The sequence below is a fragment of the Serinus canaria genome, chromosome 5 (genome assembly GCF_022539315.1).
Source record: "Serinus canaria isolate serCan28SL12 chromosome 5, serCan2020, whole genome shotgun sequence".
Classification (NCBI taxonomy): domain Eukaryota; kingdom Metazoa; phylum Chordata; class Aves; order Passeriformes; family Fringillidae; genus Serinus; species Serinus canaria.
Genome location: NC_066319.1, coordinates 10,762,534 through 10,784,356, shown reverse-complemented (window position 1 = coordinate 10,784,356; position 21,823 = coordinate 10,762,534). Strand labels below are relative to the sequence as shown.

The 21,823-nt window shown below is 38.2% G+C and overlaps 1 protein-coding gene across 1 annotated transcript in view; it reads right to left on the bottom strand.

The window, feature by feature from the left end:
- Window positions 1-1,387: 1,387 nt before the first annotated feature.
- SBF2 (SET binding factor 2) overlaps window positions 1,388-21,823 on the bottom strand; it is a 233,149-nt gene continuing 212,713 nt past the window's right edge. Inside the window, 10 exon segments of the mRNA XM_050974804.1 lie at window positions 1,388-3,967; window positions 4,238-4,369; window positions 5,802-5,889; window positions 6,387-6,580; window positions 7,658-7,762; window positions 11,919-12,152; window positions 12,644-12,771; window positions 13,633-13,759; window positions 20,234-20,419; window positions 21,562-21,663. Of these exon segments, the coding sequence (XP_050830761.1) occupies window positions 3,869-3,967; window positions 4,238-4,369; window positions 5,802-5,889; window positions 6,387-6,580; window positions 7,658-7,762; window positions 11,919-12,152; window positions 12,644-12,771; window positions 13,633-13,759; window positions 20,234-20,419; window positions 21,562-21,663 (1,395 nt within the window). The 3' untranslated portion in view covers window positions 1,388-3,868.

Sequence of the window (21,823 nt, the reverse complement as noted above, 5' to 3'; positions counted from 1 at the left end):
TCTCCCAAAAGACAAACACATCTTCACCAAAGAGTAGGCAATGGAAAAACTAAAAATGTGCCAAAATGAAGCAACATTTCCTATTCTAAGTGGGCAGATTCTGACTTCTAAGCAAAATCTGAAGAGGAAGGAGGAATTCTGAACTATACAGTGCAAGCTGAAACAGGACAAAATGTAATTTCCCACTGGATGTTGACTGGTAAGTGAAGAGAGGAAACAATACTGAACTTGCAGCATCCTTGTTGACAGTCAGTTAATGAAAAACTGGATGTGGAAAAACTCAAAGATGCAAATTCCCTGAAGGAAAATGTGGATGCTACCACTGCCCTTGGCTTGCACAGTAGCCAAAAGTGGGGAAGAAACTGATCAAACACAGACAAACCCCAAAAAGAAGGTGCAACAGTGATACTCAGCATGAACCTCAGCATAACTGGGGAATGGGTAGATTAATCCCAGTTTTCTGACTCTCCAAAGCAACCACAGGATAATCATGAACAGACAAAATATTTGGATGATCACGAATATGAAAAATGAGAAATGTGGTGCAGCCACTTCGATATTCTCCAAGAATATTACAGATGAAACGGCAAAATGACAGTGTTTGGACAAGATCACTGCATTTTTGTTATGTCTGAAATTCACAAAATATCAGATACAAATAATGTGTGTGGGATGTGACACAAAATTTTGAACATTTGTTCTTGGGTCTGTTAGCTGTTTGTGTACCATTACATAACCAGTGACCCACACGTGTGGCATGCTAAGTATTTTATTTTTTAGTGTAGTAATTCTAAGGCTCCATCAAAAGAAAGGGTTTTTATAGAAAACACTTGTTAGATATGAAAGAGAAATCACTGATAAAATACCTCAGTAACAATTCTTCAAAGCCTAAACTCGCCTCATTCCTCCACCTACGCCGTGGATGTTTTGTTACTGAACCCAGGGAAGGACAAACAACGCTCTCCCCTTCTGCAAGACCTGGAATGTTGTAATTCTCTTTTCTACAGCAGGAATGTTCTGATGCACAGAGTGGAATAGTGATGTGACACAGCAGGGGGAGCACGTCTGCTCATCCCTGAGTCCTGGGTGGATTTTTCTAGAAAATGTTCAAATATGAAGTTGGATCCCTTTGTACACGGAATTTTTCCCAAACAAATTCTCGGTTCCCAATTCTCTGCTGCTGCTGATGCAACTCAAGCACAGTGGCAAACCCTGTAGCTTAAGCTATGCTGACTTGTCCACATTTTCTCCAAGTCTCTGTTGGAATCTTCACTTTGCAGAGGAGAGACCTGCAGGGTGACCCTACCCACTTTGTGTGCTCACACCAAGAGCCTTCTCCTACCGTTCCCTCGTACATTCCCTACACAGACACCACAAATACCACGTCTCTCATTTCAGCTTTTATTTTGGGTACTTTTAAGTTAAGTTGCTCAAGTCCATTTTCCATCAATACAGACACTAAAAACTGAGATCAACATTTAAGGCAACATTAGCATCCGTGCCAAGCTCACTATGCACACCACGTCCTCCAAGCACCACAGCACCAGATCTGCCACGGGTCCCCACCTCCGGCACACGTTCCCTTTCCCTTTGGACTCTGCTGGCCCACACCACGCTCAGGAATTCCATTTACATGCACAGCCTCAAGTCAGACCTTGCCATTTTTTTGGGTAGTTTCTTTTCTAGGAACTAGATCATTTTTGCATGAGGTGATATGAGTGAACAGGTCTCAGGGTGAAAGTATGCAGTCGACTCATGTTGGTGATACCGCACAGAATTTTTTTTTCTAAAAAATATATTTAACATCAGTATTCAATGACTTCAGTAGGAACATTAGGTGTATTTAGCCTTTTGGTAAAGGCTATACATTGAGACTTGTTAGAATGATAATTTTGCTTTAAACTCTGATTTCTTTAGTGTTACTGCTGACAAGTGTTCGAGTTAGGGATGCCCAAGTGCAACTTTTAGGTCAGAATATTTACAAGTATACAAAAGAAGCCTTGAATACACCCACTGTTCTTAATACAGAGTAAATAAGGATTTGTCTTGTGCCCTTGTGGAATATTTCAACAGGTGGGTCTTGCTTTTTTTCTCTTTTACAGTAAAAGGAAAGTTTTTACTTTTCCTTAGGGAGTGTATTTATTACAAGATGGTTAGCATACATATATCACATAACATACAAGCATTAAAATTGCCCAGTTACAAAATAAGCAGTGGTATGTATATCCTCATATAACCTAAGAACAGGATCAGTATTTTACAAAGTACATATAAAAGTACTTCATATACAAAGAAAAATACAAATGTGCAAACACCATTGTCACAGGTGGAAATTTGTCAATTGAAAAATGCTAGAAAAATCCTTCATACTTTTGTTTTGAAATTGCAATTGCATTAAAAACAGCTGCATTTCCTATTGTGTGTGGTGAGAAATCTATGTTCCTTTCTGACAAAATACATTAGTTATAAAAAAACCCACAAAGTTTAATAACTGAAAAATCTTGTAAGTATAGTCAGTTTGGTTAGGCTGACATTAAATTACAAGCAGAACGTCTGGAAAAATGAGAAAATAGTGAATCATATTTACAGACCTTTTGTAATATTAGTGTGCTATTTAACATATTAACATTTCAAAGTAAAAACATTGGCTTAATTACCTACATATTCTACTCAAAGTCCTCATTGTTTGTATACTGTAAAATTTCAACTAATTTGGGGCTATTAAAAATGTTTCACCAGGATTTTAAGCAGAACAAACACAAGTTCATCAAAAGTAAAAATCTATAAACAGTCCTCCAATTAATGTGCAAAAAAATGTTTAAAAAATATCAAATCACGACACCTCAAACTTCATTATGTACATATCTAATCTCTGTAAATGCTGTTAACTAGCTAGTTTTGTTTTGTTCTGCTACAAATAACTTACCTCTCCTGCAAAATGTCTGCATTGTAAAGATTTCAGTGCAAGTGCTTGCTTCATTGTTTAGTGCATTATCATGTTTGTTATTCTTTATTTTACAGTGAGCAGAACAGCATATAAATTAACACATACAACTCACACACAAGAGATCCTTCATCCACTGAATTCCTGGTTGGTTGTTTTTTCCATTGCTCCAGGGTAGTGTCAGCCAGTTTTCTTTCGTTTATCCCATTGGAATTGCAAACAGAACTGAAAATAAAAGTGCTATCTATGGTCTTCAGGTAATCCCTAGATTCTGAAATTCCATAACAACACTGCAGAAGCACTCAGCAGAGCACAAGATTAGAGAATGACCTGCACACTGAGAAGACACTTGAAAATCTGGCATCAGGCAATTTCACTTTTTTTGGTCTTTAAAAATATCTACTGTCTATAAACGTTGGCAACCTGGTGTGTATGTCACTGGACTCACAAGCTTCATTGATTTATCTGGTTTTAGGAATTGTAGACATGTTCCCTCTTATTCATGACTAGCCTGGAAAAAAGAACATTCTGCTTAAAAATCTAAATAAAGTGGAAATACACTTCTTGTAGAAGGGAAAATTTCTACACTTTCCTTTGGACATATTTCCTAACAGAATAGCTCTGAAATGAGAAAACCGGGATCAGATGCTAGTGCAAATACAGCCCACTTTTCTAGCTAGGAATTGTACTGAAGAAAGATGTAATTCAGGATAAATGGATTATTATTTTTTTCAAGTCCTCCCTGCAGAAAAAAAAATAGCAGTTACAGTGGTTATAATTATTAAACAGAAAAGAACTTCTGATGAACTTTAATGGCTGAAATGTAAGGAAGGCGGGTTGTGTGTCAGTAACATTCCAGAACTCAGTTTCTTCCAGGATGAGGTGCTTTAAATGGGACTTTATCATGGAACATTTTTCTCCTTTCTATGCATCTGAAATGCAACTCTGGATCCTGTCCATCCATTGCTGAGCACTCTGTGCATCTTGGGCACAAAAGTTGTACACACGTTTATTTGTCTTCAGCTGCAAGGGAAAAACAAGGACACAAAGATATCAGCACATGGAAAAGAAAACCTGCAGACTTTAAACTGCAAGGCTCAGTTGGGTCTGAATGGAACATTTTTGAACTATTGCTGCTGAGAGTGATGCCAACTACACACATTTTTTTTGTCTTGAGATGGCACAACAGCTCTTTCCTAGCTCACACCTTCCAGCAGGACTGCAAGCAGGAGCTTAAACACACCACAGGAAGGAAGTTTCACACAAAGATCAAGCAAAGACCAATATACTTACATCAAAAAATGCCTTTTCACTGGCATGTTTTGGAGCTCCAATGGTTGGAGAAGCAGGAATCACAGTCTCCACTTCTGCCAGGTCTATGTGTCCCTTACAGCTCGTGTCCTCCCCAGAGTCGTAATAGCGCAGCTGAACACCAGAGAAAAAACCCAGACAAGCTTTTAGATGGACCCGTCAGATCAACTCCCTTCTCCTGGACACAGCCTGGGGACATTGACTGCTAAGGGTGGGAAGCACAAAGGTTACTAGGGACTGAGGAGGTGGGGGAAGAGTATTTGGTCCAGAGCTCCAGAGCAGAGAAGCAAATAGTCATGGATTGCTCTGGGCAGCGGGCATGGGAGGCAGGAAAGCAGAACCCTTTCTTCACTGGTCATTGCATAAAACCAACACAAAATATTCTTCACTGAGGCATTGATAGAACACTTAGTCTCTGTATTTCAAGAATTTAAAGTGATCAGCAGAAATTTAAGTGTAATTTTAGGTAATTATAAACCACACAGAAAGCTCACACTTTCCTATACTGCACATAAAGATTGAATGAAGTCTGTGCTTTTCTTAGTTCCTTGCAAAGATACTTTGATATGGATATTAATCACTCTGTAAAATGAGTTCCAACATCCAAATAAGTTCCAAAAAAGCCCCCACAACAAAACCCCAATGAATTCCCATAAGCCAATGCAAAACAGCAACAGAAACTTTCACAGCAAAAGTCAAACAACAGAATTCCAGCTAGGACTGACCTGTGTTACTCCTGCATCTATCACACTCAGAAGGTTCTTTGGTTATACAAAAATGTAAAAGTTTATTTTTCTCCTGCAAAATGAACCTTTTCTCCTCTATGTAAGATATATAGGATATATTAGGAAGAATAATTATAAACAGCACTTGTTGGTATTTACCACACTGATCTCAAAGTACTCAGCATTTCAAGAGATGCCTGTCTTTATCTATATTACATATTTTAAAGTGTATGGAGTACAATAAATTAATTTTTTTAAAACAAAAGCATACAGTCTGAGAAGTTATAACCCCACTTTGTGGAATATTTGGCTCAAAATATTTTACTGCCTGACGACCCAACATTATTTGAAGTAACAAGGCTATAAATTTCTACTGCAGAATTCTGGCATACATTGTAAATTGGATAAAATTTTAGACCAACAAATGTCTATTTTTGGTGCTCCTTTTTGTACAATGATTAGGTAGACACTTATGAATAATTTTGCTACTAAATTTACATGACTGACTAATCTAAAATATTCCTATATATTTTTATAATACAATAATATATTTTTATAAAATAATCCTGTATGTTTCTTTCTTAAAAAAAAAAAAAAAAAAAAAAAAGGCAAAATACCTAAACCCCTCTGTCCACCCAGAATTCTGTATGAGCTACAAGACACACGAGACAAACATTGATTGGTCATGAATGATGTAGCACACATCACATCTGAAAAATCAGCATTACTTATATTCTTTGTAAGACCAATCTATACAAACCCAGACAATAAAAAAGGAGCAACATAATAATAAAAGAAGTCCATCATCTAAAAAGTTTTACCTGGTGTTTTGTCACATCCAGCACAAACCAGCGAGGTTTCCAACCTTTCAGCAAAGCTCCTCTTTTGTACAGCGTACCTTCAAAAGATCTGAGAGGGACAGAAAACACAGGGGCATGTGATGCCATTTTATGGATACTGCTGAGAAATAAAAGCCCCAAAGTGACACTTATTAAACACTCTACATACATATGAAACACTTATTTTCCTGCAGGAAAACCAGCAAGATTTAAGCCAATAGTTTAGCTCTTGGTAACTGTGATACACAGATAAAACACCCTTCTAGTACTTTGGATGCATTAAATGTGCAACTACAATCTGCTTGTGCATCTAAAGGAAGGGAAGGGTGAAGGATGCTGGTAGGAGATAGAGGCCCACCCACTGAGACAACTAAAAGTAATCAAATCCAAAAAGCAGGAGTAAGGTAGCCACAAAACATTCTGTGCACCTGGAGGTTTCATTGCTTCCTAAGGCAGAGACTTTTACCAATCTAATAAAATATGATGAACTACTGTCTGATTTTTCAATGCTATTCAGATATACTATCTGGTTATTTTTGCTAACTACTGTCTGATGGTTCAGTTTACCTATTTTCATCATTCTTTGATGTGAAATGATTGTACAGCGTGGTTGTTCTTCTGTCTACTCCATTGGAGGGAGAGATGCTTGAACTCTGCTCCTCCCCCAGGCCACTGTCAGGTATTTCCAACAAAGACCTCTTCTGATAGGAATGCAGATTAGGTGACATCATGCCTGAGGAGCCAGAAGGATGTCTCCGGAGCTGAAGAAGAGGGAAATAGAGGAAAAAAGGTAATGCCATGAGTCTTGCATTGTGAGGTGGTCTCAGTGCTGTACTGATAATAAATACATGGTACAACAAGTAACTTGGGAACTACTGTCAGGCCAAAACAAAATCTTCCTTATACAAGTCAGTGCTGCCTCAGAGAAGAAGCCAGAGGGATGGCAATTCCCTGAATTTCCTAGACAGAAGGGTTCACAAGGTGTGAGAAATCAGTATTTCAGAAAAGCTTCACTTATTCCAGTGACATAAAACTGAACAGTGTTTGCCTTGCTTTCTCAGAACCATCTAAAACTGAACAGACATTTGGGTACAATCAATTTCCCTGATTTCAAAGGGAAGGAAGGGGGGAAAGGAAAACTTTGGCTTCCAATAGCTACTTTACAGACCCATGTCATTTTAGTAGACTGTCAATAACCTGGAACAAGAGGGATCCTGTATTTGGCCCTGATCTAAATGACAACACTACAGATACAGTCTTGAACTAGTAACTCAGTGTGCAGAGCTCAGAGGGCAAGCTCCCAAAAAGCAGTACCCAGCATTATTCCTGCTGCACACAGAGAGCAAACAGGCAGCCTTTGACTTAGAAAGTATCTATACTGTCAGCTCTTCTTACCACAGTCAGCAATTGGAAACACAAGCATGAATATTTCTTATCTCTCCTTAAAAACTACAACTCCATTTAGCCATGGAAATGTCTTTACTCATCTCTGAGAATCTGGGATATCCTTTTGGCTACTTTCATGAACTGAGCTTTTGTAGCACTTCAAAAAAACTCATATAAAAAACATAAAATCATATATTTCTGCATTAGTAAAATGCTCATTTTATCTGTATGCCTTAAACTACTTTGGAAAATCAACTAGATAAACAGCACAAGTAAAAATACATTTTTCAATATGAAGAAATTAAAAGCCAATATCAGGGGTTAGAACAACACATTCAGTTTTTCAAAAGCAGTATTTTACTCCAAGAAATACAGTGGGTTTTTTCAGTGCCTCAGGTAGCCTATATAGCAGGAATGGAATTATTCCATTGGACAAGCTCTTTTCTACTTACATTGTCTTGTCTGGTGTCATCCTTGAGATTCATTTTGACCCTTTCCCACAAGAGCTGCCACCTCTCTGGGCTCTGATTTAATTTACTTTCCAACCTCTCGATTTCCTGAAATGAGTAACAAGGGTTTCCTTCAGAACAAACATTTCTAACTGATCACTCCCTGGCAATCATTTGTATACAACCATTCTCCAGTCACTGTTTTCACCCAGTGAGGTTCAAACCCCTCTGTCACACCAGCTATAAACGGAGAGCCACCAGAACCAGGACTCAAAGGCACCCCAGGACAGCATCAGCCACATTTTGCTCTTCCTGCATGTCCCAGGTTGGAGGAGCCACCAGGATTTCAATTCTCCCCCAGTTCCCCTGAACACACAGAATTCAACACCCACTGCCATAACAGAAACACAACACTGATAAGGACAGGCTGTATTTTATGAAAATATTTACAAAGAACAAATGCTGTGCTGTGACACCAACACTGGACACTGCCAATATTAACATTTACCCTGGTTTAGAAAATGTGATACAAAGCTGTACTAAAAGAAGGAAATGAAACAGAAAGATTTATTCAATCTGGATGGCAAACTGTAACAACATGTTCTTGTTGTGGAACTTGGGAATATGACCTCTGTTGATAACCTCCAGTTAGGGTTATTTCCTGTTAATAAGACAGTGCAAAGTTAAGTAAGAAGAGGCAATTTTATGAGTTTGTGTTTACTTGTGGACATTCATTGATACATTTGTCAAGACTCTGAAGTGTGGTCCATATTCCTTGCCCTGCTTCCTTCCTCCATTTTTACTTTCAACAGCTATATTGTTATGAAAATCTTCTTATTAATTAAAAAATCAAAACCTCAATTTTGCAAATTCAATTAAGAATTAATGATGGAATAAAAAATTGCCACAGGACATAGGATTCTCATGCTATATAGAAGCTACCTAAGCACCTAAGTAATTTCTTTTCAAAGTAGAGCAAGTCTCTACTTACTTCTACCATACTTAATAATTAAAGTAGATTTCATAATATTGTCCAATTCCTATTGAGCTTTTGATTGAAATTTTTTCCAGGAAGTTGCTATTAATTGAAAGACAGAAAACTATCATACCTTTAAAGTAAGAAAACATTTTGATAAGGAAATTAACTTCTGAACTAAATTTTGAACTCTTAGGTGAAAATAAAAAGCCAGCATTTGACAATGTAACAGGAACAAAATATTTCTACAAACTTTTCTTTGCTGAAGATAAGTTAGAAAACTCTTCAAAGAGAAATTAAATATAAGAAATGTGGCTTAATAGCAAGAATCAAACAAGAAGCTTTAAATACTGAGGGTAGCTGAGAGTCACATATGCTCTCCTTCTGCTAAGAAATAAAACCAGAATACTTCTGTTTGGAGTATCCTCAGGTAGATAAAAAAATAAGGAATGATGATCACAAGCCAGACTAAAGCCTTCTCTAGATGACTTGTTTGTCTTTGAAAGTGCTGAATGGAAAACACTTCTGGGGCATAAAACTGAATCCATTTACCAGACACTTTTGGAAGTGAAATCCTTTCCAAACTGCTGCAAAAGGATAGAAGCTCTTTATTGCCCTAAGTCAGGCAGTTTAATCTGATCATTCTCTTTCTGCCCTAGTCCTGACTTCTGAGTACAAGTCCTTCTCTGCAGAATCTGGAAGTAACTGAAACTTGTTACTTAGCAACTGGGTCACATTCCTTCTTTTTTGGCTCCATAGTGAGCAGTGCTTCCAGAACTCAAAATGAAAAACTTTCACGAAAAACTTTCAACAATCTCCTGTACATAACTTGAAAAGTTAGGACTAAATTCTCCTTTAATAGACCCCATGTAAAAAAACATACATGGCAATAAATCACTAAGATTTACTCTTGCCTCTTCAGTTTTAAATTTTATGGAAAGCAGCAGATTTTCTTTTTCCTTTCCATGTGTGGAATGGATTCTGAGTAGATGCATTTCCTTGAAAGAAAAAAATATCTTTAAATTGATCTCTCTGGTTGATCTGCTGATGTCCAGGCTTACAGGAGCAGAAATATATATCTATATATATATAAAGAAAGTTTATAACAAATTCAATTATAAGATGATTAATTTCCTGCAATTAATAACCAGCAATTAGCATTTCTGTGCCTTCCAGAAGATCTGCTAAATAACCTGCTTTGGACTATTTGAATGGTAGAGGCAGGAGTTCTGCAGTAGCTCCAGAACTCTGGATGCTGATCTCCTCCTCTGCACCCACCATATGTCTATGAATGCACACAGGTTCATTTCTCACAATTCTTACAAATACCAGGATCTGATCCACTCTTAAAAGAAGAGCAGCACATTCTGAATTTTCTGAATTCTGAATTAAGGCACTCAATAACTTCTCTGTTTCAGCTTTACATCCTGAAGTGCACTATCTAGTTTTCAATTGAAAAATATCTTTAGAACAAACAAATTTGGGCTTATCATTATAAACTAAGCAAGAGTCAATCTTCCCCAGTAATTTATGATGCTAAATATGGTCTCAATTGAAACATTTTTTGGATACCAACACATTCTCAGTGGACTTATGATTAAAGGAGGTCTTTCTCCTATATCAGCAATAGCCCTAAATTAACAGCTTGTTTTAAAAGAACGTTCACTTTGCTTTTTAAACTTAGAAGAATATTTTTGTAACCTTTATACAACCTCTCCAAAGTTTTCCAAATGTTCTCTCCACTGCTATCTTTTATTACTATAATCTAATTCACAAATAACATTTAAACTCTATAAAACCTGACCCACATTTCTTTAGCCTATAATGTGGCAAATTTCCCTGTTATGTGACAGTTTCTCACAGCTGTGGACATGGATGGTCTGGCACCCAGCCCAGGAAGAAATGCAGGAGAACATTGCAGTGTTCCTGATGTGCTCCTGGCCGCTGGGTACCTGATCCAAACCTCTCTGTGCTTTGCTGAGCAATCCCCAAAATGTTCCCTGCTGAGAGGCTGCTCTTCCTTTGCCTCTGGGAAGTTAGAAGCTCTGAGAAGTTCTGACTCCCTTATTTTGAGTCAAGGGGGGGTTTTACATGAGATTCTCTTTATTTCTTATTTTTTTTTTCCTGGGCATTGCTCCTGTGTTGGATCAATCAGGATTGGAAGGAGCAGACCAGAAGGAATTTGAGGAATGTGCCAGAATAAAGCCAGAATAAAGCTAACTCTCTATCAAAACCTTCAAGGACTCACATCCATTCAGAAGCTTTCTGCATTGCTAAAAATAATCTTTGAATCAGAAGAATTGGGGGCCTAGAGCATATCCTGATTTTCCAAGCATTGCAACAGTGAGATCCATAAACCCCTTTAATTTAAGGTAAAGTTTGCAAAGAGTTTTCAAAATAAAACTGCACACAGGGATGTGGCTGGAAACAATGGAAGTGAAGAGTGCCCTGGTCATTTTCCTGCACTATCAATTATGATGATAACCAAATGTTAGGCTGTTAATTTTATAATCAACAAGCATCTTCATCTTTAAGAGAAGACAGATGTTAAATCACTCTAAATAACTGCTACTAACAATGATGATAATGGGGTCATTTTTCATCTTCTAATGAAGGACAAAAACTAAGCAGCCTAAGCCCAAACAAAAAAAAAAGCCAAAATCAAGCATCTATTTCAAGCACCAAAATATTTTGAAGAAATCTAAATTTATCAGTTTGCTTTTAGTAAATATGAATAAACTAAGAGCAATCATGGCAAGCTTTTTTGAGAAATGTGGGCCAAGATGTTCAGTTTATGTTTGTGTATCTGCTTCCCAATTGTTACAATCAACAAGTGTCAGATTCTATTTTCTGATCTGTCCAAGAATCTGGGTTGCTTTTTTACCACGCACCTACTTCAAAATGAGGAGGAAGAAGTCAAGAAAGGAAGATTCACCACTTGCCCAAATGCAAATAGCTGCTCCTGCATTTCCTATGAAAGGTAACCTAAATTTTATTTATTCTTTGAAGCAGACAGTGAAGAAATGAATCCATGAGTCGTTGTTGACTTCTATTAAAGCACACTCCCAGGGAAGTGTGCATTCAGAACAACATCAGCTTTGAAGGAAGTCTGAGTGATTCCCAGAACCTCCACCACATCTGCAGATCAGTCTCACTATGGACCTGTTTTGACATCTACCATGATCCTTTAAGAACAGTACATCTGTAAGGCAATAATTTCAATAAAAAGTAAATATGAATTTTATGACCATAGGAGAACTCACTGTTCTGTGCACCACAAGTACTCACATTTAAAAGGCTGGTGATGGCATCAGGCTGGATTTTTTTCACATCATCATAACATGGCCACACTATTTTCCTCTTAGTCTGAGAGACTGAACCATCTGCTTGGTCATTTTCTTCTGAGACACTGCATTTTGCAGGTACCATGGTCCAATCATAGGAAGGACCTGTAGCCAAAATCTCTTCTACATAATAATCCCACTTTTTGAGGCTGGACATATTTACATTTGGCTTCAGTGCCTATTTGAAACAAAGTGTTAGTATCATGACATGAAGGAAGCCTTTGAATTGAAGATTTACAGCACAATATCAATTCTAAATTGAATTCTACAGTGGTGAGTGTACTGAGAATTTTCTAGAATTATTCAAGACACAGCCCAGTCTAGGGGACAGACATGGCCATATAAGACAGAGATGTAGATAATGGGATTCAATCAGATTGCTGTGAAATGTATCCCATGATGACTCTAAAACTCAGTTAAAGACAATTTTAATAATAATTCATATAATTTAATGAAATCCTTGCCCTTACCAGGAAGCATGAACACATGTTCCAGAATTTGGCCCTTTAAATTACATTTCCATGCCTGTCAGATACTGCTCCAGTCAATCAGGTAAGGTTCATTTTGTCCACCAAATACTTAACTCAGTTCAGAACAACTAGGATACCAAAAAGTACTCAAGGAATCACTCAGAATTACAAACCACCTGTATTTTAAGAAAAACCATACCTCAATTTCAGCAGGGGCATAGAGGTAATTGAAGAAAATAGGGCTCCTTTTGTGCATCTTTTCAATACATTCCCAAATGCAAATTCCTTTCTTGGCATGTTTGTCTCCTTTATCTTCAAACAATGTCCCTGGGGAAAAGAAGAGCAGCAAGAAGATGGCTTTGGGATAATGCTCAACAAATGCTAAAGCACAGCCCAAAGAATTGCACAGATTGAAGGTGTAGCAAACTCTATTATCAAATGCCACTGCAGAGGAAATAAATAGAGAAGATAAACAACAGATATTAACATTTTTTTGGAATAAAATGGTTGCTCAGGTCTAATCTGCCCCACAGCTACAACAGTTTTTAAGAAAGCATTACAATTGATCATGTGCCAGAAGAAGCAGCCCACAAAACAGAGAAATTTGGAGCATGTTTGAGAGGACAGGTCCAAGAGCAGCCTCAGCTGGGGTGATGCAGCCTCAGTGAGATGGCTCTGAGGGCAGCTAAGGCCTTGGAACCACTCAGGTTGCACATGACAGATGGAGCAAAACAGAAAACATAAAAGGAGAAACACTGAAGATAATGCAAGAGGAAGAAGTGGGAGGTAATTGATGGAAAGGCTTTTCTTTCTTGAAGCTTTGTGCACTCTCTGATGGACTCACAGAGACTCTGTTTCTGTTAAAAGAAGGTATTTAGTAGGGAAAATGGAACTAGCTGGAAAAATTGCTAAAAACTGAGCAATTTATGCCAGTTAGGCATGGCACTAATTGCTTCTACTTTCTCTTAGGGCCATCAGAGGCATGGTCAGGAACCACTGATGCAGAAAATACTACATGTTCTTCACCTCCATTTCCCTTCTACACCTGAAATGTAATTTCGTGACACGGAAATTCTCCAGGCAGCTACTGGACCATCTGAACCCAGGCAAGGCTTTGTAGACCAAATATTGAGGAGAAAATATCAACAGCTACACAGGCAGTATGCAAGACACAAAGATGACACATACCATGCTCTAGTCTCTCATAATCTGAATCCAGAAGAAATGTTTTAAATCGATTTGATATGTGATGAAAAGCCAGAAACTTCAGATAATATTGATTGAACTCAAACTCTGTCGGGTATTGGTTATGAATCTAAAAAATAAAATTAAGAAAAAAAAAAGGAAAAAAAGTGGATATTGAGGATAATACAAATTGATATGTAAGAAATAATAAAGTGAAATGACAGCAAAACAATTCCCCCATGAATGCTGAAAACAAATTGCAAGTGTCACAAAAATCCTTCTAACATTTTGTCCTAGAATATTTTTTGGCTGAATAAATCCATGTATTGTCTATGCTGCAGGGACATCTCAGAGCAGCCAGAGTGGACTGTGCAATAAGCAGTATCATACTCTGTACAAACCCCATGATTCTTCCAGGAACTCCAACTGGATATAAAGCTTCTGTGAGAATTCCTGAGTCACCACAGAACTTCACAGGTAAAGATGCTACTCCTGATGTGGCTGGAATTCAACCTGTACCTGAAAGGCTTCACATTGGATTTCTGGCTATTGCTCAGAACCCCAGGAGGCAGACAAGTACAGAGAGAGTGCTGCAAATGAGATTGCACCTACCACTCCTGAAACAGCCAATTTCTCAAGTACTTTCAGTCAACACATATTTCTTCCTTTTCAAAATACGACCAAAATTATTCGAGTATGGAAAAAACCCCACAATGGAGAGGTGTCTTGCCATCATTCTTTTAAAACAGTTAAAGCCATGTCACTCCTTAAATTGTTACTCTCATTAGGCTGTGGGTCTGGCTGATTCAGTCAGTGTCTCCAACATGAGTCAGGAGCTGATCTTTATTTAAGAGAACTATACAAGACTATCAGAGTACAGCACTGTGAAATTGTTGGTTCTTCACAGCAGCTGCTCTTTAACATTATCATAGAGAGCCTGATGTAAGATTTTAAGCACAGAGTTTAATACTCATGGCAAAAAAATTTAGCATTAGTTACTGATATTTATACTTGATATCCATACAAAATGAAAGATTCTAAAAATCTTGACCAGATAGTGCTTGGAGAAATTTCATGTGTTAATTTAAAATTTATTCTTCAAGTAAGTTTATGACTCAGTTTCTTTATTTTCAGAATAAACATGGCAATTAACTGAAAATTCCTAACTGCAGTGGAAATAAGCACAGCTTGCAATTGAAAAAGAAACTGCTGATTGAATTTCACATTTGAAATAGGTCCCACTGTTTTTTGTCTAGCTCCACATCAAACCTGTAATATACCTGTAGTTCTGCAATCTACCCCTGCCTTGTCTTCTGCATTCCCACCACTCCTTTTTCTGTTCCATATTTTCTCTCTAATCTCCGATCAGTTTCTCTCTTAACCTGTCAGTTATTCCATGGGGTTTTTTCAGTACTGTTGGAAACTGTCACTAAGTTTACTTGAAGCTCCTTACATTGATATTTCCACATAGAGCAGCTAAATAAAGGGGGAATTAAGTGTTTAGCAAGGAGAGATTTTCTACTGAACATACAAGAGTGACAGGAAAATCCCTTGAAAGGACCTACAAACACCCACACAGCGTTTCAGTCAGAGAATCTGCTGAGATTATATCTCAATATTATCTTGGGGCTGGGCATTTTAAATGCTCAGATACTTTAAGACATGTCAGTTCAATATACCCACTCTTATTTAATCCCCATTTTTCCCCTGATACAAATACTACATTCCTGCACTGATTTGTAAGAATAAAAGATGTAAGAATAAGCAATTTTTTTTTCTATGATAAATTCAGGACTTCAGTTTTATAGACAAATTAAATATTTAGCTCTGTTTATTTAAAAAAAAAAAAAGAGGTTTTCTTCCATATCTTCCCTGGTACATATTTTCTCCTTGTGTTAGGAGAAGGTTTTTTTTAATATACTGTAAGAAGGAGAGGCAACATTCTGCTATTTGACATGAAATATATACAGGGTCTTAACTTCTACTTATGGTCCAACAATTATTTTAATACATGGAAGAGTTACAAGAACAAGCTGCTGATAAAATTCTGTCATGGCTCTAAATGTTGTGGGTGATTCCATTTTTGAGATTTCTGGATGCAGAAATATTGCAGTATCTATAAGTTATTATAATATAATTTACTTTTAAAGAGAAAACATCTATAAAACATTTCTCTGATAGAGGTAAACAATGTAGTAACTGCTGTTGTCTTAATCTCCATAATTAATTTAAAACCTGATTAAACCTGTACATGTTCCTAATATTATGATTAGAGAAACTCAGCATTCTGGAGTTGTTTTTAAAATTACCATGGTCCCACTGAAGTAACTCCTAAACAGATTTAATAATCTTACAGATCTACCAGCTTTCCTTAGTTTTCTAATAGATTTTTGGGTTTTTAAATCAATTTTTACTTAGCATGGATGAGGAATATAGCACTCCAAAGGTCCTGTGCTGGCAGTGGCTCCGAGGCTTCTCCTGCAACCCCTGGAATGCCTGAGCACTCCTCCCATGGGAGCAGCACTCCCCTCCTCTGACACAGGCTGCTGTGACAGAGCTCCTCACTGGCCCTGAAAGATGTCAGCTCTAGAAAATCATCCTGCTCTAATTAGAGTTAATAAATTACCAAACAGATTCAGAAGAAAAATAAGAAAAGCTTCCTCAGTGACATCACTTGCATAAACTCTGTCTCCTTAGGAGCAGGGACAGCATCTGCCAGATGCTGCTATTGTGAAAGACTGATTTTACATTAATAATTCAGCTGACACCTGGAGATATTGGCATAAACAATGACTTCTTATAAGATGATGCAGTTCTAATTTAGGAATCACTGCTTCATTTGTTTTCTCTGGATCTTTAGTTTAACCCCTGATATTTAATGCATGTACTGGCTCTGTGGTAATTTTCTTACTGCACCTAGTATATGGATTCTAAAGGTTAAAAATACCTTGAAAGGACCAAATGTTTGCTTCCAGCTTATGGGCAATTTTTTGAAAACTGATCATACATAACATATTACACTTCAGGGTTAAGTTGCAATCTAACTGGAATCTGTAGTTGTGTAACAATCTGCACAGAAACCAATGAAAATTCACAAAAATTTTCAAGTAGAGACGTTGAGAAAACTTGTCTTTTTATGATAAAGTCATATGAAATTTCAACCAATAATTTGACTTCACAATCAATTTCCCTAGAAATTACAAACACAGTGTTGGAATTTGGGAACTCAGTACTATGAGTTAGAAGAGTTATCATGAGTTAGAAGGATAATCAACTCTAGTTCTAGAAAAGTAACTCAGAATTGCATTCTCCATGGGACTGTAAGTCATTTAGCTTACAGACAAGTCTGCATTATCAATGTTAGCCTGCCTGTGCTTCCCATGCCCTGTCTTGGATGAAGACAACACTGGGCAAAATAATTGTAACTCCTTCCCAGCCTTATCCTTCCTCAGAACAAGTTACTGTCTCCTTCAGATGGACAAGCTGAACTGCTTTTAATGGTCTTTCCTACCAAATGTTGCCCAACATTTTGGCTGGGAAGAGCAGGCAGGCTGCCAAGAAGCCCTGAGCTGAGGGGCTGGAGGTGCTCTCTCAGCAGAGCAGCAGTGAACAGCTCCTGGAGGGCAGCAGGAGGTCCCAGGGCACACAGCTCAAACCCACCAACAGAACAGGCTCTTCTCTCTGGAAAATGAGTCTGCTAACAACCTGTGCCTTTCCTAAGACACAGGCAGATACCTGCTGAGTGACTGTGATAATTCACTTGGGGGCAGTTTTGGAAGGAATTCGAGAGGTGACCTCTGAGCTGGTTTTGATGATGCAGTTTATTATTTTAAATCTTCTACACAGGCAGGAAGAGTGAATTTGGCTCACATTGTTACAGCATGGTTCAGAAGGTCACAAGACCCTTAGTAACAAAACCTTTTAAGGAGTTATTGACCAATAAAACACTGCCAACAAGGATATTTATGTTTTTGACCCAATCCTTAAATATTTCGTCTTATGGACCCATGCTACAGTGTGAGCTTTCTTAGCCAATCATGTTATGATGCACAAAACAAATGAAATATTTTAATTTTTTCTCTATCTTGAACTCTAAAACTCTAAACTTTCCTTTCCTTAGCTTAATGTGTCTCTGCTTTAAACTATTAATCCACATTCTTGCTTCTAGCACCTCAGTCTGGAAGCCCTTCCCAAGGTCTCAGATCAAATCCTGTGTTTAATTCCAAGCTTTGGCTTCCAGGCCCAAAGTTCTGAGAGTTCTTTGCATTTTGGATTCCAGCAAGTGACAGGCACTGAAGCTGCTCCCTGAGGTGAATTACACAGGGGATGTTCCTGAATTTCCTCCACACATTCACACTGGGCAGCCTGAGGCTAAACTGCACCTGACAGTTGCCAACAGCAGGGATCTGTCCCACTTTGCACTTCATTCTAACTTTTACAGGTGCCATGCCTATAATCCACTATTCCATGTCCTTAGAACTGCAGATTTTGTTAAACATAACTTAAAGAAAGACCATGAAGAAAACATGGTCCATTCTATTTCATGACAATAAACCCAAATCCTTGAATTTAATTTTTAACTTTCTTCTGGATAAGAGGAAAAGTTTTTGTTTCCAAAACCTGTGTCATCTCTGAATCACTTGAGAAGGAAATACTGCATGGGCATGTGAGGATAATTTCCTTGTAATGACAACTTTCTAAGATTTATTACAGTAAAACTGAAGCAAAGTGTTTCCAGGGGCAGAAACAGGATCTAGGCTATGTCTACATCAGCAAGAAATCAGAAGGAGCCCAGAGCAGACAAACAGACTGGAGGAGCTGCTGCTGAGGTCCCTGCAGCCAAACCACATCTGTGGTTTTACCTGGACTGGATTTAGTCCAGCTGAGTGAATGACTCCACTTTACATTGATGGCCCCAATGGTTTTAAACTAAGTGAAAAATTCGAAGTTTAAATTCTTCCCCCAAAAATCTATTGCACATGCACCAGAACAGCATCAAAAAATGGTAAGGGGAGATGCTGGAAGGATTCCAACTCCAAATTTACACTACTGCTCAAAATCAGAGGCAGGTTTCCTCCATTCTACCAAGGGATGGTGTTATCCCACCAATCTAAACTTGGAGAAGACACCTGACAGCAGAGAGAACACAGCACCAGGACCAAGACAAATTATTAATTTACAGAACTCAATGAACCACCAGCCAGATGGGTTTCAGTACTAGAGCACGTGGCAATTTTGTCCTGCTGTAGCCATTGCATCCAAGAATATGGGTTTTTTCCTACTGCAGAAAAGGAGCAATAACCCCAAGCCTATTGTAAGAAAAAGTGTGACATTTGGGCAGATCCACTTATTTGAACAAGAAATGCAGTACTGATTCTCTTCAGAGAAATCTCCCAATTTCAAATAAAAAACAACCTTATGACTACAACCACTGGGAAATGGATGAAACAGAAGATGTGACAAGTATTTCTAAGCTTTTCATAAGGGCAGGGCTGTAGCAATCAATGCAAATCCCAGGAATATGATTTATTAACTCCTGAGACAGCAATAATGGTGGCTGTTTGTGTTTACCACTGGGACACAAACAAAGCTGGGGATTTTTTCCATAACATGTTTTTCACTCCTCTTCTTCTAAGCTCATTCATTGCCATTCCCACATAGATCTATCTGAGGATTGCTTTCCACTGGTTTAGCAAATTATTTAATCTGTGGAGTTTTCTTCAGGTAGCAGAGCAGGACCTCCTCACAGACTGCTCTTTCATCCAAGCATTCACTATGGATGTGTGTTCCCAGTAAAAAGGCTGGTGCCTTAACAGGTAATTTTCTGTGATACAGTCATCCATACATTTTAGCACAGGTTAATAATGTCAAGGAAACTTTCAGCTTTTTCAGTGAGAAAAATTAGAGAAGTGGGAAAAGGACACCTACAAGAGGAACTGTGCAAGAACCCCTCTTATGTTTGCATACACAGAATCTCTGCAAAGAATTTACATTTAGTGGTTTGAGACGAAGAAAAGGACCGACTTCAGAATTAATCCAAAATTAATATCATCTTCTTAACCTAATTTCTTCCTACACAGCACAATTGTTGGTGTTCACCTTCTTCTGAACATGTATAGACATAAAAATCAGAACCTCTCAGAACCCCTGCTTTGCAGCTGTCATTGTTTCCAGAACTGATGCAGTACAAGGCCTCTTCCAGGCTCATCATCAGGCACAAGGAATTAAAAACTGTCTAGTCCAGGTCCTAGAAATCAGTCCCTTCTTCCTTCTGAATAAAGGACTCTAAAAGCCACTCACAGCTTAAAAACCTAATTGAAACCTTTACATAAACAATGTTAATAGAGCAGTGCTCCCAACCTTCCCTCTGAGTCTGCTTGGGGTCAGTCTCCTCCTGTATGCCAAGAGAGAGTAACTCCAGCGTTGTCTGCTCTCTAGACAACCATTCCAGCTCTTCCTGGGGTGAAATCCATCCCCTTTATTAACACCCAGGCCATGATGGTACTCATCTTCTCCCCAACCTGCACCCATAACATCTGAAACACTGGAACAGACCCATTTCTTCATGAAACCCTCTTGTAAATGAAGTCAGAGGCTGGCTCACCTGATGCACACAGTCTAAGAACTGTAAGAAGACAGGAGCAAACCCACTGCCCTGGCAGTTGAGGGTGAGATTGCTGCGCTGGCTGAACTTGTGGCCAAAGGAGAGCCACTCCTTCTCCACCAGCATGCGGAACCCTTCCAGGGTCCTGTAGAAGGGGTCACTGAGCAGCTGCACCAGAGACACCACCTGCAGCACAGGACAGCAGAGTCTGGCTTACCATCACAGAAGTCAGGGGAAACCTTCAGCAAATGAATGCAAGCATTCTGTAATCTGTTCATTGTTCAAGGAAACAAAAGCTTTGGCATAAACTCAATGACAAGTGTTTTATCACACACATTTTTATGAAACAAACCAAATATTCCACATGAATAAGCTCCAAGTACACCGAGACTTTATGGTATCTGCAGAAGTTAAACCTAAGCACCTACAGACTTGGGAGATGATTATGATGCTTACCACATTTAAATTATGTTTGAAATAAAACCCCTACTATAATAAACATTTAAAAGATAGTATCTACTACCTCAGCAGAAAAAGCATTAAAGAATTGGTCCTGAGGTTGGCTTTAGAGGTTTTGCCCCAGCCAACTGCAGTCTGTTTTCATACACAGCATCTCAGGAGACTTTAAAATGCAGCACAGCCTTCTTGCCCTTCCAGGCATGTATCTCCCCTCTCTACTCTTCATTGTCTGGCAGTGACTCCAATAATTATGTTCACACTCTTGGGTGTGCTTGCTTACCTTGTATTATGATGCTGGCTGCACATGAAGGTTTTATTTACTAGGATTTTGTATATCTGCGTTTCTCTTCTGAATTTTGAAGCAGCAGCATGGACACAATGCATCTATTAAATCAGGCAGCAGATCTTGATTCACCTAATTTACAGTTTGAGGTGATCTGCCCTTGCAGCAGGTGTTACAGGCACTTTGGCACAAATCCAGTTTTCTCCCTGTGTGGTCTCCTAACAATACTTATGGAAATTGAATGGAAGGGAATAAATTTCTCCTGTGTTTAAAATGATAAATGAACAGTTGTGGTAACTTGTAGCTTTCATTCTTACATATGGTCAGGTGCAGGAATGCAGATCTTCCATCTAAGCCTTAGAATTGTTCAGACCATCAGGACCTTTGGGATGAATTCATTTTAAGGAACCATGTCATGAAATAAATTGAAAATGAATGCAAGGATTCATGCATTCTGGTTTCTTCTCTACTGCCACAACACAAATTTACTATTGTCATAGCAAATTATCTGTCACTTGTGTAAAAAAGCATTGCCTGGTGTTTTTTCTTAATATTGAACTATTTCAAGGTTTTTACAGCAGCTTACTTGAGCAGTAATATCCCAGCCATCTTCCAAACAAACCATTACAGAAGAACCATTTTCCAGGAGCTCAGAGATGATCACACCCAGTTGCATTATCCTGTGAAGCTATAAAATATCAGGAATGAGTAACACACTCCAGATAAATCTTTAGATAATATCAATAAATAGAATATTTTCATACTTAAAATGCATTCCTGGATTCACATATAGCACAGAGAAATTCACTGATGCAACTGATTAGGCAACAATGAAATGCAACAGTCCA